The sequence below is a fragment of a genome, unplaced genomic scaffold (assembly GCF_019419815.1).
Source record: "Pyrus x bretschneideri cultivar Hongxiangsu unplaced genomic scaffold, Pyrus_bretschneideri_v1 Contig32, whole genome shotgun sequence".
Lineage (NCBI taxonomy): Eukaryota > Viridiplantae > Streptophyta > Magnoliopsida > Rosales > Rosaceae > Pyrus > Pyrus x bretschneideri.
In genome coordinates, this window is record NW_025999635.1 from 462,098 (window position 1) to 480,859 (window position 18,762).

General features: G+C 39.3%; 3 protein-coding genes and 2 pseudogenes across 3 annotated transcripts; 1 reads left to right on the plus strand and 4 right to left on the minus strand.

Annotated features, from left to right (window-relative positions):
• Nucleotides 1–3,124: 3,124 nt before the first annotated feature.
• On the plus strand, nt 3,125–7,532 carry LOC103936651 (E3 ubiquitin-protein ligase WAV3). Its single transcript, XM_009346499.3, is given in 3 exon segments — nt 3,125–3,854; nt 5,188–7,092; nt 7,095–7,532. Coding segments are annotated over 3 exon segments (2,301 nt in total). The 5' UTR covers nt 3,125–3,623; the 3' UTR covers nt 7,260–7,532.
• Nucleotides 7,533–7,608: 76 nt separating this feature from the next.
• LOC125480187 lies at nt 7,609–9,470 on the minus strand (annotated as a pseudogene).
• Nucleotides 9,471–9,611: 141 nt separating this feature from the next.
• LOC103936649 lies at nt 9,612–10,180 on the minus strand. The gene is made up of 2 exons (XM_009346498.3): nt 9,896–10,180; nt 9,612–9,797 (listed from the first exon to the last, which is right to left on the minus strand). Exons 1-2 carry the CDS (start codon nt 10,178–10,180, stop codon nt 9,726–9,728), a joined length of 357 nt encoding a protein of 118 aa, XP_009344773.3. The 3' UTR covers nt 9,612–9,725.
• Nucleotides 10,181–11,016: 836 nt separating this feature from the next.
• LOC103936648 (large ribosomal RNA subunit accumulation protein YCED homolog 1, chloroplastic) lies at nt 11,017–13,393 on the minus strand. Its single transcript, XM_009346497.2, has 3 exons — nt 13,270–13,393; nt 12,211–12,899; nt 11,017–11,542 (listed from the first exon to the last, which is right to left on the minus strand). The coding sequence occupies exons 2-3, from the start codon at nt 12,762–12,764 to the stop codon at nt 11,134–11,136; spliced, it is 963 nt and encodes a 320-aa protein (XP_009344772.2). The 5' UTR covers nt 12,765–12,899; nt 13,270–13,393; the 3' UTR covers nt 11,017–11,133.
• Nucleotides 13,394–14,198: 805 nt separating this feature from the next.
• LOC125480248 lies at nt 14,199–16,874 on the minus strand (annotated as a pseudogene).
• Between the last annotated feature and the right edge of the window lie 1,888 nt (nt 16,875–18,762).

Consider the following 18,762-nt stretch of genomic DNA (forward strand, 5'->3'; position numbering starts at 1 on the left):
TGATCATGAGTACATGCAAGAATCATGGAGGACGGCTTTTTTGCTTTATTTGTCTACATACATGGAAACATATGTTAGATAACATTCCAAATCTACCGCACTTGAATTTGCTAAAGGGTTTTTATTACAAATAGTCCTTAAAATTGACCATCACCATTTAGATAGTTTTTAAAATTGAAAATTAATTCATGTAGTGTCTGAAAATAGATGTTGCAAATCAATATAGTTTTTCCGTCACAATTCTAGTAAAAAAATTCGTTAAATGTTGATGTAGCATATAAATGGGTCCCATAAAATTTACGGGTTTTTATCACAAATGGTCCCTGAATTTGACTCACACCATCAGATGGTTCCTGAAATTGACCTACACCATCAAGATGATCCCTAAAATTGAAAATCATTGAATGGAGTCCTTGAAAATATGTGTCGCAAATTAATATGATTATTTCGCCACAATTCTGTAAAAAAAAAAAAATTTATTTGCTGATGTGGGTTTAATAATTAATTTAAAAAGTTATCTAAATACCTTTTTGCACAATGAATTTTATTTATTTATTTATTTTCATTTTTTTATAATAGAACCTACTCCGAAAAGAGTTCCCTTCCATGAATCCTCAAAAGTACAAGGCTTAACCAAGGCCTAAGAGAGGGTTTGGAAATAGTTTTCAACCAACAATTGACGCACCTTGGTTATAACCTCATTATCTCAAGGTAGACATCGCCGTTCTTTGAGTCACCAAACCATATTAGGAAATCGCCGAACAAGCTCTCCAAGATTAAGGTTGTGAGGATGTTGATCTACTAAATGTTGACGGTGATGTCCCAGAAGTCGTTGCCAATCAGCAAAGCCGTCATCAAAGATGATTTTGATTTTGGTTCAATTCGGTGAAGGGTGTCAAAGTGTATAAAGATGGATGTGTTGAGATTTATTTTAGAGAATAGACAACGAAGAAGGTAGAGGAACGTGGAGTGGGATCAGAGGTGATTGTAGATTGGGTTTTTGGGTTCACAACTTTTTATTAACTATTAAATTATTAAACCTATTTGTAATTTTTTTAAATTTAATTAAACTTGTGTGATCCATTTATGTGTCACATAAGCACATAACAAAATTTTTGACAGAATTGTGACAAAATGACCAACGTTGCTTTGGGACACTTACTTGCGGGACTAATTTGATCAATTTTCAATTTCAGGGACCACTTTGATGTTACAGGTCAATTTCATGGACCATTTTGATGCCGCAGATCAATTTCAATGACCATTTGTGAGAAAAAAAATGATTATGATATCCATTTATGTGCCAAATCAGCACTTAACATAATTTTTTACAGAATTGTGACGGAATGACCACATTGATTTGCGACACCTATTTTCAGAGACTACATTGATTGATTTTTAATTTCAGGGACCATATTGATGGTGAGGGTGAATTCTAGAGACCATTTGTGATAAAAACCTTTGCTAAATAAGGTAACACGATAGTTTTAGGACTTAGGCATCGAGAATTTTGTGTGTGTGTGTGTGTGTGTGTTGAAAACACAATTCAAACAAAAGATGTCACTTAATACTATGGTCTAGTGGTATTTCTCTTCACTTGTAAGCGAAAGGTTTTAGGTTCGATTCTCGCCAAAAACGAATTTGAACCACATTATTGCTAACTCATTGTGAGGCTAAGCTCACCTTCTACCCTTAATGTAGATAATATCGATTGTTCAAAAAAAAAAAAAAATTCAAACAAAACACAAAGATATAAAAACATATTTATAAATGTTGAGAAAGAAAAAAAAAACATGGTTATGGTGGGTAGACAATTTTTTTTTTTTTTTTTTTTTGGGGCTAGTCATGAAATTAGTTAGAGTTTTCAGGTTTCAAAGGTTATTCTATATAAAGACGTATAAGTTAATTCTTTTACTAAATATAAGAGGCAATTTTTTACCGTGAAATATATTTCTCTTTTTCAGGAACCATCATTTTATTTTACCCCAAAAAAAATAAAAATGAATTCTTTGTTTTTAATAAAAGACAAAGTTTGTGAATGAAAATTTGAGATTACTAAGGAATTTCAAAATGACAGAAATAGAAATGATAGAATTTTATTTTCTACAATTTGTGAATTTTATTGTTTGGTTAACCTAAAGAACAATTAAATTTGAATACATAACTTATTGTGTGTATAGAGTCATTAATTAAATATAAATCAAAGATAATAGTTATGAAATGTGGTAGCTAGTAGTGGCGGCGACAGCATGGATGATGGTGGGTGGTGGTGGCGGCAGTGATGGCAGTGGGTGGAGGTGGTGGCAACTGCAGGGGCCACAACGACATGTGGTGATGGTGGCAGCCGTTGTGGTGGTGTTAGGTGGTGGCCACTCATGGTCGAGTTTTTTTTTTATTATTTATTATTATTTTTTTAACTTTCACTTATAGAAATTTGAAAATTACACATATTTACAAAGAATTTAAATTTGGGAATTTGAGATCCCAAATTCCAAATTTTTTTTTTTTCACGCGAAAATTCTAAATTTCTTTGTTTATGAATCCAAACACGAAAATTAATGCATGTAAATCTATAAATTCTTACTTTTGTCCAAATTTCAAGTTTATTTTCCTCCTCCTAACATAATATTAAAGTTGACTAAAGATGCAACATTTAATTTTCCAAGTTACCCTTCTAGTCAAGTAAAAACATACGTTAGGACTTTTAAGCTAGAGAAATGCTAAAATGGAATCTATTAAATTGGGAATCTCTATGGATTCCTTGTCATCTCACACTTTAAAGTTAATTTTCATGTCAATGTTATAAAATATTGTGTTAAAAATATGAGATGATAAATTTTTTATAGAAAGTCCCCTTTTTTTTCTTGTTATGCAGTGGAAAATAGAAGACATGGTTGTAAATGAGAAAAAAGAAAAGGAAAAAAAAGAGAAAAAGAAAAGTTGTGGTTCAATAAATGATAATTCGATGAAAAATAAAGTGAGAGATAATACAAAAGCGCACCCAACTTTGCTCTATTCAATCAAAACGTGCTTTTACAATTAAGCGCTTTTAACTCCTATGCCTTTTACCGTTCTCTACAGCTTAAGCTTATTTACTACTTCAACCCACCAAAGTACCAAACCAAGGTCAACATCTTCTCAATAAACCCACACACCAAGAGCAAGCACAATCACTCTCTCTCTCTCTCTCTCTCATGGCGGCCACGGACACCAACAAGAAGAAGACTAGTACAAATAAGACTCAGTTGCTCTGTTTTGACATTTAGCTTCACTTTTCTGCAAATATAATTCAACCCCAACTTTCCTTTTCTTCTAGTTTTCCCTCTAAACACCTCCATTAAACCTACCTCTCTCTCTCTCTCTCTAGTCTCTCTCTCGGTTTTCGTGTTCCATTTCAACTTTTGTTAAAGCCCACTACCTCTCTCTCATTCCAAGAACTCTCTCCCAGCTGGAGAAAAGACCAAAAAAGCAGCTTAATTTAAGCACTTTGAGATCTGGGGTTTGTGAGTTTTGCTTAAATTTTCAGTCTTTTTTGTGCTATCTCTTAAATATCTTTGAGCCTCAGCTCAAAGCACAGATTTTTGGTTCTGGGTTTTAATCTTTGAAACATTTCAAGTTAAAAAATGGGGAGCAAATGGAGGAAAGCAAAGCTTGCACTGGGGCTGAATCTGTGTGTGTATCTTCCCAAAACACTAGAGGATTCATCTCCCTCCTCTGTGGACTCGGCTGAGAGACTGTCTGATGCAGCCCTGCTTTCACCTGCCAATTGGGCCAATGGCTCCTCCAGGCCCACCACTCCAACCCCATCCTCTCATGGTTTGAAGCTCTCCAGAAGTGGAAGCAAATCCTCAAAGGTTTGTCTTTGATTTTCCTCCTTTGTTTGAGTTTATAACTGGTGGGTTCTTATCAGTTTTAGTTTATTCTGTTTGGATGCTGAGGAAAATGAAGTTTCTGTGGATTCTTTGTGTTTGGTTTAGAAATTTTAGCTCAGCTAACCAAAATGGTTAATAATTTTGCTATGGTAGTTTAACATACTATATGGTGCTTAATTAACTCTTTTTTTGTTACTTTAATATATTTTTCTGTGTTAATTTTGCTTAATTGACTTTTGTGCTGTGACTTGAAATTTAATTTATAGTTTGGTCCTAAACTAATGTTTGATATATATTACTTACTACATGAGCATTCACAGATCAGGTCTCAATTCTCTTGGCCTCAAAAGACATCAGGTCTTTGAGAAGAACACATTTAGCAGATTTTGAGGAGACAAATAAATTATTGAATGTGAATTTTAATGTTATGTTGTTTTCCTGTGTTTGAGGATGTGGGGTTAAATTTTAATGCACAAGTCACTTTCAGGACCATTCAGGACCATTCTTGTTTGCCTAAATGGTAAAAACCTTTCCTTTTCCTCCTTCCCATGGAGGGTAAAAAATAAAAGGAAAACATTTGCTGCCCTTATCTGTTGACTCATCATCTGCAAGCTTTCTGGCAGTAAATTTCATCAAGCAAGTTAAAAAAAGAGAGGGGAAAGTAGTCCCATAAAGCATCTTATAATTTCCCTTTTGTTGGTTTCTCTGGCTCCTTTCAGAGCTTTGGTTTGATCCAACGGTTAAAAACCCCGAAATATAGGATACTCCGGAGCACCGTAAAAAATAGAGCAAATTTTGAGGTTTAGTTATCTTTACATTGGGTTCCATGATAGATTTTTTATCCTTTTCCTAATATGCCCCTTGCATGTAGATCTAAGCTTGGATACCTAACCTTGACTTTTATCATCTTACCAGTAGATCTATCACTCTCTTTTATTTGTCTGTTTGTGATAATTCTACTCGCTTTGCCTCCCCTATGTTTAAAGGCATCTCGCTTTGCCTACCCTATGTTTAAAGGCATCTCTTACCACACAGATGCCTACCCTATGTTTTAAAGGCATCTCTTACCACACAAAAATTCCTCCTTCCTTTTGTTGGCATGACTACTTTTAGTATCACAGTTGTTTTTGTACTTAGCACGTTGCTGTTGAATTGCTCAATGGATTAGAATCGTCACGCTGTGTTGATATATGATATTTTCTTTGAGATTGTTTAAAAGTTTTAATTTCCATGATGCCTGTGTGCGATAATGTGTATCGTTGGATGGATATGGCTTATTTATGCTTTCTTTCTTACACTTGTTTTATGTTTTCAGCAAACGTGTTCGATATGCTTAACCAAGATGAAACAAGGAGGTGGCCATGCTCTTTTCACTGCAGAATGCTCACATTCTTTTCATTTTCATTGCATCACATCGAACGTGAAACATGGCAATCAAATTTGCCCAGTTTGTAGGGCCAAGTGGAAAGAAATCCCAGTACAGGGTCCTAGTCTGGATCCTCCTCCTGGAAGGGCAGCTATTGGTCCGGTAGGTTGGCCCCAGAATGATGCTTTGATGACTGTGGTTCGCCGACTACCTCCTCCTCGAAGAGACTTGAGCCGACGGCACATCGTGCCACTGTATCAGGCACACGAGCCGGGTGTATTTAATGATGATGAAACCTTAGATCACCAACCTGTGTTTGATGAGAGAAGCTCTTGCAATAAAAATGGTGGAGACGACAATTTTGTTAGGACGGTAGAGATCAAAACATTCCCAGAGGTGACAGCTGTTTCAAAATCCAATTCTCACGACAATTTTACTGTTTTGGTGCATCTGAAAGCTGCTACTTCAGTTACAAGGCAAAATCCTAGCATAAATCTTTCCAGTTTGCCTCAGTTTTCACACAATCATCGTGCTCCAGTAGACCTAGTCACAGTGCTTGACACCAGTGGTAGCATGGCAGGAACCAAGCTTGCATTACTAAAACGGGCTATGGGGTTTGTAATACAGAATCTTGGCTCCAACGACAGACTTTCAGTTATTGCATTCTCTTCAACAGCACGTCGCCTCTTTCCCCTCCGCCGAATGACTGACACTGGACGCCAGCAGGCACTGCAAGCTGTTAACTCTCTGGTTGCAAATGGTGGGACCAACATTGCTGAGGGCTTAAGAAAAGGTGGCAAGGTATTGGAAGATCGAAGGGGAAAGAATCCTGTTGCCAGTATAATACTGTTGTCGGATGGGCAGGACACTTATACTGTCAGTGGCTCTGGGCCTAACCAATCTCAGCCAAATTATCAGTTGCTCCTCCCTTTGTCTATTCATCCTAGTGACAATACAGGCTTCCAGATTCCAGTGCATGCATTTGGATTCGGTGCAGATCATGATGCATCATCGATGCACTCGATTTCAGAGATATCTGGGGGAACATTTTCTTTCATTGAGACAGAAGCTGTAATCCAGGATGCATTTGCACAATGCATTGGTGGGCTTTTGAGTGTCGTGGTGCAAGAGCTGCAGGTGGTAGTTGAGTGTGTAAACACAAGTCTCCGCCTTGGTTCAGTAAAAGCAGGAAGCTACCCAAGTCGTGTGATGGGTGATGGACGGAAGGGGGTTATTGATGTTGGAGATATGTATGCCGATGAAGAGAGGGATTTTCTGGTTTCAGTTAATGTCCCAACAGAGTCTTGTAGCAATCTCACATCGTTGATAAAGGTGAGATGCATTTACAAGGATCCCTTGAATAAAGAAACGGCAACAATAGAAAGTGAAGAAGTTAGAATTGAGAGACCTGATGTAGCTCAGCAAGCAGTAGTGTCAATAGAAGTGGACAGGCAACGTAATAGGCTCCAGGCAGCCGAGGCAATGGCTCTAGCACGAGGAGCGGCTGAGCTGGGAGACTTAACCGGTGCAGTTTCAACCCTTGAAAATTGTCGAAGGGTATTGTCAGAGACCGTGTCAGCAAAATCCCAGGACCGCCTGTGTGTAGCATTGGATGCTGAGCTCAAGGAAATGCAAGAGAGGATGGCAAGCAGGCATGTGTACGAGGCATCTGGCAGAGCATACATCCTTTCAGGATTGAGCTCACACTCATGGCAACGAGCGACAGCAAGAGGTGACTCCACCGATGGTTCAAGTCTTGTTCAGGCCTATCAAACCCCATCAATGGTTGAGATGCTTACTCGATCTCAAGCTATGTTGTTGGGCAGTCCATCAGCCCAGCGGCTTGTCCGACCATTTTATTCACAACCAAAGCCAAGGTAATCATAGAAGGTTGCTGTGTGCTCATCCTTTTGTCATTCAATTTTTATTGGGGAGAGGGAGATAAATTGAAGATACAAGGAGAGGTTTTTTTGGATGTGATTTGGCCTCCCGCGGCCTGCCTTCTATATGTAAATCAATAAAAAACGGAAAAAGAAAAACGAGGAGATGGTGAAAAAGGTATAATTGGGAAGGAAAGAAGAGAAGGGAGACTGGAAGAGTAGGGTTTAGGGTTTATAAGATCATGTATTTCTTGTGTTTTTTGTTGGGTGGTGTACATAAAGCAAATGGTTTTCTTCTCTATGAGAGATGGGGCAAAAAGTATGTAATTGTCAAAAATGGTATGTAATTACCCTCCTCTCAATTCATTTGACAAAGTTTTGTTCAATGCATGAGTAATTTTGTTTTGTGTTTTCGATCTACGTATTTACTTGACGATAGAATGTGAGATGTTCATCAACATAACGCCACATCCACGGAAAATTGGTTGTATGAGAGAATAAATTAGTATTGAACTCATCAATTGCCATTCACAAGATTCGAACTACAGACACTTTCAAGCGAATGAAGTTACAAGGGCTTTCTTGGTTATCAATACTTCTTTCGAGTAAACAATGTTAACCCTCTTGATTCTCGACATTTACAGTGTTTTAATGACTTTGGGCAATTTATGTCCATCTTAGCTTCTCCAGTTGGGGCAGAATAATGGCGTGCGTAGATGCCGTCTGTTCCGCCTTTGTAGCCGTCAGCTTCCGACTGGAAGAAAGCACCTTTGTGGTAATATTTCTGCATGAACATCCACTTCTGCTTTGGTTGTGGTGCAGGTTTCAGGTTCGTCCTCTCCCACTCGCTCCCCTCTTCTTCCGTCATGTTTCTGACCTTTTCAGTCTCCTCCTCCTCGTTCAACATCGCTTCCCGGTCCTCCCTGTCACTCTTGATCCGGACAATCTCTCTTGCCTTCCAAGCTTCATACTCCTCTGCCTCATTTACTTCATCATCACTATCAATACCAGCAACAATGTTTACTTCCTGATCCAAACCTTTATCCTTCCAGATCTCCTCAACCACAATCTGCTTTGTCTTTCTCTTCCTTTCCTCCAATTTCTTCTTCCTTGGCTCCTCAAGGGCCCATTCTTCGGCTTCAAGTTGCACACGCTCAGCAATAGTACGTCTCCCCAACTTGGGAACAAACAACGGCTTCAGCATCAACATGACACTAAGCTCTTCTTCCGATTCAGTATCATACTCAGATTTCTCCTCCTCTTCCTCGTCTTCTGACGGAAGCAGTGGAGCTTCATCTTCTTGCTCCCTTTGAAGCGACATCTTCTCCTTAATCCTTTGTCTTCGTTCCTCCTTGGCATCTGCATCCTTTTTCTACGCTTCCAACCTTGGTGCGTCATGGCTTCCTCTTCAGTTGTCGCAACAATCTCAGCTTGCCGGAAACGCCTATGGTCAGCTCTAACATCCTCACGGTTATCTGTCCTGCTTTCAACCCAACGACGCAGCCTACAATCATCTTTCCTAACATTGTAAGAATGAGAACCCTGAGTGGGAGATTCTGCTGCCTTGAACATCCTAATATCCCCATCTTAGTCGGCAGCATCTGCCCACTCGGGAGCTTTTCCAGGCCAATACCTTGTAACTTTCTTTGCCCAATTTTACCTCTGAGCTTATCCCTTACTGCAATCACAGTATCACTAACACCTGCTGTCACAGACATTCTATATTCTTCACTCTTTCAACTCCTACCAAGCAATGTTGGAGCCGAATTTCTTAATCCCGCACGAAAACAAGACAATTATAACCCGAAACAGGTAACAAAAATTCGTAAACCAGACAGAATAACAATCTCTGCAGAATATCTAGAGAGAGCAAAAAGAGAACAATCTATGGACAAAATTAAAATTCAGATGGAAATAGAGTAAAGCAAACAATTACGCGATGGATCGATGTTTGAATAAACGGAAGAGAAGAAAAAGAAGAAATCCGGAATTGAAACCGAAAGCAATGCTTAAGAGAAGGATGTTTACAATTTATATATACGACCTAGAGTAATACAAATCCTTAACAACAATTAAAACCCTACATCCAGAGGGAATTAAAAACAGAAGGGAAAGACAGAGTGTGAAGCTTGGAACGCAAGGCAATAGTGTTTCTGCTGTTTTTCTTTCTTTCAAGCGGAACCACGATACCAGTCCAACCTACAGACACAACCCCATCCCACCGGACACAAGACCGCCAGCTCGACCGCCTCGTGCGTTTGGTTTACTGAGGATAGATATATAATTTGCTTCATATCTCCGTGGGTGATTAGCCAGTTGGGTAGCAAAATATTACTTTCAGGCTATGGTACCGCGCCGGAGAGGATGTACCACTTGAAAAGTTTTATGGAAAAATCATAAAATATTCAATTTGGCGTGCAAATGGCTAAACGAGGAGTCCGAATACCAAAGAAAGAAAGATGCAGTGCAGTTGAGAGAATGAAGCATCAAACATGGTGTTAAACTGTTAATTGCTTATTGATTTAGCGGAAAAACTTGAACAAATTCCTTCCAAGCACATAAACAAAACAAAACCACAAGTTAATACATTGCATTGAGGCCGAGGTATCATTTGCCTTCACTTGGGCGAGGAATCGGCTTGTAATCGTACTTGTTAATGTCCACCTTCTGCTGCAAAACCTGCAAAATCGAATTGGGTAAGTGCCAAAATCAGTCAAAAAGCTCCCAAAAGCACTTTCTAACTGCTTATGGCTTTTGGCTTGTTGCAAAGCTTGTACCTTGAGCTCTTCCTCGAGCGATGTCTTCTTCGGCTTGTAGGCGTCGACGGGCCCCGTTCTGGAAAGTGCTTTTCGGGTCTCGATGATCTCCCACTCCTGATCGTCCTTCACCTTCGCGATGTCCTTGCTTCCTTGTATCATGTGACCAAGCCCCACCGCGCCGCACACGGTGAGCGAGATCATCGGAAGGCCGTATCGGATAAATGGATGTCTCCGCCCCCATCGCTTGTACGTCGATGATTTAATCGCAGCCGCGCCGGCTTTTGTTCTGCTGACGCTTGTCATCGCCGTGTTCATCTGGCCCCAAACCACTGCTAATTGAATTGGAAACGAACTGAATCGAATTTGGGAATTTAGGGTTTTGTTCTCTCTCTAGTCGGATGAGGAGGGGAAGAAAGTAGTCAAGCCAAAAGAGAAAGAAAGAGATAAAGAGAAGGATATTTTCCGGCGACAAGGAGTGCAATGGCCGCCCACAGTTGTGGGGTGGCTGAGGTATGGATCGCTGAGTGGCTGAGGGGAGGTTGAGTAACGGGCCTGCGGGAAGGCTTCGATTGCTGCTCGGTGCTAAGTAACCTTAGCACTTTTTTTTGCTTTACCTTAACACCGTTAAAGCAAAACACCGCAGGCTGTTCCGCTTTGCTAGAAACGGAACCTTAACACTTTCATAACGGTGTTTTGCTTTTAAGTTTTTTTCCACTTTTTTTTTTATTGCATTGAACCTTAACACCGTTATGTAGGAGTTAAGTAAGAGACAGATATCGAAACCTATCACTTGTATAAAAACTTACATGAACGAGCTTATCAATATTTGTGTCCTGGCCTAATAATACAACGTTATGTGGAGAGAAACTTACACATGACATTATATTATTAGATTAGGACATCACGATGATGCTCAACTCATTTCATATAAACCTTTCTCGTCGCAATGAGTTTCTATTTTCCCACGTTGTAACAAATGTTCGATTTTTGATATTTACACGTCGGCATTTCATATCTCATCTCTACCATTTTTTCATGCCAATTTTGCGCTCATCTCATGAACGATGTTGCAATGACTTGTAGGTCAAGTGGTCAAGCACATTGTAGTATTTTAGATTATGGATTGATTAACTACGTGATGAGCCCTAATTTTGTAGTAATTCTCAGTTTTAAGAAACAAAGTATTCACGATGTGCTTGAACTAAAAACATTTAGCTGCATTTTCACAAATCAATTTATATATATATATATATATGTCATTTTTGCTGCATTTGCTTCTTTAAGTTTCCAAGAGGTCCAAGACCCTTCTTTACCTCCTTTTTACTGCAAGTACAACTGCTAGTGTTCAAATTCCTACCACAACCGAGACACAAACCCTTGCAACTCGGATCACATACTGCCGCGATTGTAATCTCCAGATGCACGGCGTCTCTTATGTGCTTTGAAATGTCTATTTCTTTTTCATCGGGGCGAAAATACAGCTGATCCTCGAAGTCAATTGCGGCTTCGTCATCTTCCTCCTCTTGGTCACCAAATTCGGTGTAAGTTTTGGAATTGTCCCCATACATCACTCCCAGATTGATGATATCAGGTTCTTCAATGGGTTCATCAGTTAGGAGAAGGGCGAAGTTGGAGAAAATGCACTCAGCCGCTGGCTCTCCACACCTTCAACATAATGAACAAATCTTAACTCATGAGAAAATAGCATATTATACAGAAAAAATTGTATGAAACGTTATCAATGTTTCCATCAGCCGACTTAAGAGCAATAATACATAGAACCAGTCCGAACTTTAAGAATCTAGAACAATATTCATTGCCAAGAGAGGTGAATGCAAAGATAGAAGTTCAACAGGATCTCTTGGTAGTTCCTGGTTTATCTTAAGTTTCCCCTTTTCGGGATTCATCGAAAGCTTGGAGGCTTCCCACCTAGGAAAATGGCAGGTTCCCAACTGTGGAATGTCTCCTTACTATTCACATCTTGCACCTACCCATATGTCTAGAGCTGATCTTGCGGACTAGAGGGGTAAGCGGTCCAACATAACTTGTATTTTCAGACGGACACGTTTCCTAGTCTCTAAGGCCAGCTAAGCTAATTCAATGCACAAACATCAAATGAAGACTCATGCATAATTAATCCTAATTTTATATAACACATAAAAGTGGCAGGAAACAGCAACAATAACAGTGAAATTGCAAACTCGAACACTTACACATTTCAAAAGTGAAAATAATATGAATGCATGTCAACACAATATAATAAGAGAAGTAAAGTGTGTCGATTATCGGCATCACAGGATGACAGGAATCAATCAAATGAGAAATTAAAATACCTGCTGCAAGTCAGCGTGATAACAGTTTTAATGATCCCATCAAGCCTCAGTTTTTGCTTCTTCCTAGTTATGTCAACGGAGATCTGAACTGGTGTGCCCTGTGGATAATCCTTCACAGCTTTGGTGACCCGTAATCCCATAACTGAAGCCCTAGATTTCGAGACCTCTGTTGAAAGGTTCTCCAATCCAAGCCTCTCCAACGTTGTGCAATACTCAACATGTGATATCGAAGCGTTTCTCTTGTAAATTACTGCCCCTTCCCAGGGCGACTCTGTGTCTTCATTATCCCCCAAGTCAAGAAAAACCGCGTCTTCTCCAGCAAAAGACTGATAATCAGGCTTTGTGCAGCTCATTACAGTAGACCTCAAAATGCCATTTGGGTTTCTTGTAGAAGTTGTACGCATATTTTCTGTAATGCAAAATGGGCTTTTGCAATGAACAAACGGAACACATGAATGTTTCGTAGTATTCTCACAGGATTTTAATTTAGAAACGCTATGGCGGTTAAAGTATGAGGAGGTGGCAATGGAGGATGAGGTGACTACAAATGACATTATAGCTTCACAATCTAACAAAGCTTCTAACAACTACAAAAGGGTTTGAAGCATAATGCGAAATGCTAGATATTAAGAATCTTTTGTAAATTTAAGACGAAACCAGAAACCCAACAAGTGAATAAGAAACCATATCTGCAAGAAAGATAGAAATAGTTCAGACCAGAAGAAAAATTAGATATATCAGATTGCAAAGTTTAGCATAAACCCACGAAACATTAAACCCACTTAGCATATACTGAAAACAATACAATGAAAATAGTTTAGTTAGCAAAATCGCAACATGTAAAAAGAACGCACTGAAAATTTCAGCTGGGCATTTCAACAAACACCTTATGTTCATTGCTCAAGAAACTCAATCTTGTTACACATTTTCCAAAAATTAAAACAGACAAAATTTGATATATAAAGCACAAGAAGCACATGAAATAAAAATATAAAAATAAAAATAAAAACCAAAAAATTATGTAAATATTTAAACTTTATTGCGGGTGAGGGTGCTTACAGTGACGAACGACGTTGAACAGAGGTGGAGGATGTAAGCTTTGCTTCTTTGCAGAGAGCGATTGCCTCCTTTATCTATTCAGATTCTAAAAATGGGCCCTATTTGTTCTCGGCCCACAACTCTTGTTTTGGGTTGCAGCTTGGTTTGACTAGGCCCCGAAACGACCAACCTCCATTCTTTTATACATCCCATGTTAAATTAGCGAAATCGAATTTAAAATCTCGAGCATAATTTTTTTTTTATATACCTTTTCTTAAGTGTTTTTCTTAGAAAAATGAAAAATTGAGAGATCAACACAAATTTCTATCAAAAGAATTTTCTCATATTTTGGATAAAATAAATTTTTTTTTTTTAAGTACTCTTGATCCAAATAAAAGAAGATTTGAACTTAAATTTGATAAGTTACGCGCACGCCGCTTTAACCAATTGGTCAAATCCAAGTAAAATAAAATTCCAACTTAAAAATGTAATAGACTGGGAATACTAGTAATGCTCATCTAAGGTCATCATTTTGAGGACCTGTGAGGTCCTCTTTTCTTTAAACCCTTAAATTAATCTGATGATGCATTAATCAATGATTCTTGTTACACACTAAGTTCCTAACAAAATAATAATCTCGATTAAAAAAGAGGTTCACACGTGAAGCTCTTCCGTTTTCTTCCCCCCCCCCAAAAAAAAAATCCCTCTCTCTCCGCCTCCCTCTCCGTCTGAGCTTTTTGCACGGGCAGTAGTGCAGATATTAGTAGATTAAGATTAAGAATAATATTGGCCAATCAAGAAAATATTCCTGTGTTGACTAATAAAAGATCCACTTTCTACAACATCGAAAGGAAAGATGACCTCATTAATCTTAGCAACTTGCACTGCTGCTCACGCAAAAAGCTTAGACGGAGAGGGAGAGGAGGGGGAGAGAGGGATGGAGGGGGAGAGAGACGGGTAGGGGAAGAAAACGGAGAAGTTTCACGCATGAACTTTCTTTTCAATCAAGATTATTATTTTGTTAGGGTGTAATAGGGATAATATAAGGTTATTGATTAATCCATAGTCCGTTTATATAATCTAAGGGTTAAATGAAAGATGACCACTGTTGTGAACACACTATTGTGACCAACCAACCAGTCCAACTCACATCTACGGAAATTCAATCTTTTAGTTATTCCTTTTTGGTCGGTACAACTGGTACGGTACCAGGATTTGCACACGAACGGGATGAAAAGGAGGAGCGACTCCGGTCCGACTCGCATGAACACTCGAGCCAAACAGTTATTTTCCATGTCCTCCCACCTGCGGTTAAGGTTTCCTTTAAAAAAAAAAAAAAAAAAAAAAAAAAAAAATATTGCTGCTGGGTGCTAAGATAAACTAATTATTAATTAACTAGAGAAAAAATTAGAAGAGAAAAATGAATAGAAAATTATCCCAAAAAAACACAAAAAACAAGTTCCATTAAAATTCGTGTTTTAAAAATCTCAATCTCTTAATCGATTATATTCATAATTTTGTTTGCAGGGTTTGGGTGCTTTTTTTGCATTAGATTTTGACTTGAGCCTCAAGCCAAACCTCTTCAAGAACGTGTTCCAACTCCCCTTTGTCTTCACCAGCTTCCCAATCTCTTGCTTCATGCTCAAGCACTCTTTCTCGAGCTCCGAAACTCGTTCTCTCATGTCAACTGTTGCAACATGATCACGCGTAGTGCCAGCTCGAGTAGGTGCCTCAGTTCGAGCAAGCGCAAGGTTTCCGCTTTGGGTTTGTGAGTTGTCGAGGTTGTCAGATGCAAAGAACCAGCCGCCAATTGATGTGCGCAGGCGAAGCTGTTCGAAGAATAGAACTTGGACAATGACGCGAAGTGGTAGCCTCTCATTTTGCGCTGCGTGCGTGCTGGCTTCCAATGAGAGCTTCTGGCAGTTCATAAGCCGGCAGATTTGTTCCTTCTCGGAGTCTGTCAGCCAAGGATGGGCCTGAACTTGAGAAAAATGTAAGCATTGGAATGCTAAGTCAGAGAAGGTTATCAAACAGTCATTAAATATATGTTGAAGAAGTAATGAAATATGAACATTTTAGCGGATGCAATATTCAAAAGCAAAAGCATGTTTTCGAGTCCCTGTAGTATCGCAAAGTTTCCACTTTCGTTCCTGTACTTTTCAATAGCAAAATTACAGGAACCAAAAGCTCGTTTTAGCGCTCTTTAAATTATGAAATAATCTGAGTATGAACAGAATTTAGAGGACCTTTACCTTGAGGTATACATCGATAGCACGATAAATTCCATCATCTAATGGTCTGGCATATTCCGGGATAGCAGCAGCCAGTGACTGAAATTTCTGCAGTTTCAAGTTAACATCAGGTGCAACTTCAGCAAGATATCCATCCACCAGGTTAGCCACCGAGGTTATTGCAGTCAGCGGTTGAGAAGCGCCGATCAGCTGGCCCTCATCAACAATAGAGCTAGAAGTATAATTAATTGAATCGCGGTCCATGAGCATGAAGTGGTCAAGAATCCGCTGAATGCAGTCAATATCATATAGGGTCTCCACTGAGTACCCCATGTTTGGTATCAGAAGATCTTCAAGAGCTGCTTGTTCCAATTGAGCACCAACTCGTTTCTCTAAGCTCTCGAGACATGATGCACTAGCTTGCAAAATCATAGATGTTCGGAGAAGCCTAAGCAGGAAGTTGGTTGGCGTAACGCCCTTCTGATCAGGAAGTAATCCCACAATCTCCTCAAGGAGAGTCCTTTGGTCTCCATCAGATGCAGCAGGAACAGTTGATAACGGGGCAACACGATTTCCATTATGGAAACTTGATTGCCTGCCCAACAAGGAAAGATGCCTCTTTGCATAGTGCATTATTGAGCCAGCCTTCCTCTCTGGCTTCATGCCTCCTATTTCAACCTGCTCGAATCAGCCTCTTGAAAAATGGATACTTCAGGAATGAGACATCTTCATACCACCAATCTTCGCTGACCAGGTGTGGCTTTGCTGTTGTGCATATTCCATTCCAAAACGCCACACCCTCTGAGCTCTGCACGGCATCCTTTCCGGCACAGGCCAACTGAATAAACCTGGATCAGCACTCGCTTTCATTGCCAATGAATTGATGCATCTCGAAACAAGATGAAGCTCTTCTGCATGAGGCAAGACCTCTTCGCAGGTTTCGAGTGCTTTAATTGAGTCGCTCCAATTGCTGAAGATTTCGTTTAGAAAATCTTCCGCTAGTGTGATGAGGTTTCCCTCACTGAATTCTTCACTCATACGAAGATACTCAGCAGGCGCACCTCACACTTACTACATTCAATGCGTTGAGTTCTATTCTTACACCGTAACAAAATTTGGCTACCAGCAAGAAAATTTTGGCTCCACCTGGAATGTCATGCAGTTGCACTATGCCTTTTTGCTCATCCTCGCTAGAAAGTTCTCCAATAATGTTGTCTAGTAATCCGCTTCTGGACAGCAACGGAAACTGGTGGACATATCGAACAAAGGTAGAAAAATTACAGCTCATGAGCACAGGCGTGAAAGAAAACACAGAACTGCATATATAAACATTTGATAAAATCTGCAAAAGTTTTGAGATGCAAGGCCTATAGGCTTTTGATTTCCGAAACAAAATCGTAGTACTAATACATTATGTAGAGTTCATAACGAGAAACGAAAGAAGAACATAATTGTAAGCTTGACCATAGTAAAGTTCACCTTGTGGAGATGGAAAGACGTTTCTCCAACTTCAACTACGACGTCACTAGCGAGTCCAGTTGAGCAAAGCCTGCCAAAGAGAATACTTATTCTCCAGTAAAGAAGACAAGGACATAGAGGTCGAATTGATTAACAAAGGCATAACTGGTACATATTACTAGTTAGGTTTTCTTTTTTAAACTGAGGAGATTGTACATCAATCGCACCATTCAACCCAACTGCTATCTGAAACTTATCTTTTATCTTCAAAAAAAATCCGTTGAGGGATCCGACAGAAAATGACGACTAGGATGTGCAGATGTACATATAACAATCACTTCATGAAGCGAAAAGCGGCCAACAGGTTGCAACCAGGCCAGTGACCCCAAAGGATCAAGGACAAAGGAGTTTTAACAGCAGAGGGCACAAAAGAATTACAAAAGTTCAACTTCAGTCCAAAACCACATAAAAACCGTTGGCGAGAAAGCATTGGCAAAAAACTAGCAAGGTTAAGTCATACACTTTCTGATATTACTTAAGTCAACAATTTTCAGAGAAGATTGAAACAGATGAAAGTAAGTACATAAAGCATTTCTTGTAAAAAGACAGTTCCCGGTCACAATGATAGAAGTTTCGATGTGGAAATTTATACAGTTCTGCGCGGTTCATAAGACCGATTCCATGCTTTGCTTTTCTCCCAAACACCAACAATTTATAAGGCAAAAAATTTACGCTTCTAAATCTCTCTATGAACTGAATTAATGCATCTTCTCTCCTAATTCTTGTATCATTAAAGTTGTGCAATATGCATAAACCATATCAATTCACCCTGTAACGACTGGTAAATCTTCTAACATTTTCACATGAAAACAAGTTTTTGCAGATCCCGGATTACATATGACAGATCCCTTGAGTGACTTGACAGAAAAATAACAATGCACAAAGGAGTGAAGTTTTTTGACAATGCTGGGAAAAGATTAGGGAAGGAAGGTGCATTACTACAAGAAAGCTCAAAAATGAAGACATTCTTATGATTAATCATAGGTAAATGCATCAGAACACACAATTTACGCGTACAATGTGTGCAGAGTCACACACACACACTGATGCTCACAGTCCACAGTCCACAGTCTGGGATCGATGAAACATTAAAAAACACGTACCTTAGCAAATCAAGAGTATTGCTAAACGAAATTAACCATTAACTAATCATCCTCAGTATTAGCATAAGTCAGAAATTCAACTCATAACGTTTGATTAATTCATAAATCATTGACAAAAAGAAACAAAGCCCAATTGATCATTTCTCTACAAGAAACTAACAGGAATGAGAAATCCCAAAAACCATAAATTGAAATATTTTCAGTGGTATGTATGAATATATGAAAAACCCAAACCCAGCAGTCTGAAATCACCATGTTAAAAGAAATGTGGTAGCAATATACAGAAACAAACGAAAACCCTGAAGGACCAGAAAAGAACGTACCAAGTTTTGCCATCGAGGAAGAAGACTTCAGATTTGGATCCCAGCTTCACGCACGCCATGTCTGATTCAGTAATCCCTCTCTTCTCTCTCTAATATCACTCAAAACAGTCCGACATACCAAACGAGGCGGCTCATACAAAAATGTGATAACAATGATGACAACGTCAGTGACTCTCTCTCTCTCTCTCTCTCTCTCTCTCTAAAATCTTATTTTTCTGAGCTTTTAGGGGGAAGGGCACGCTGCAGATGGTCCCGAGTCCAAAGGGGAGGATCTAATCTAAGAGAGAGAGAGAGTTCAGTTCAGTTGCTGCTGTTACGGGAAAAGGGCAGTGTTTGGTG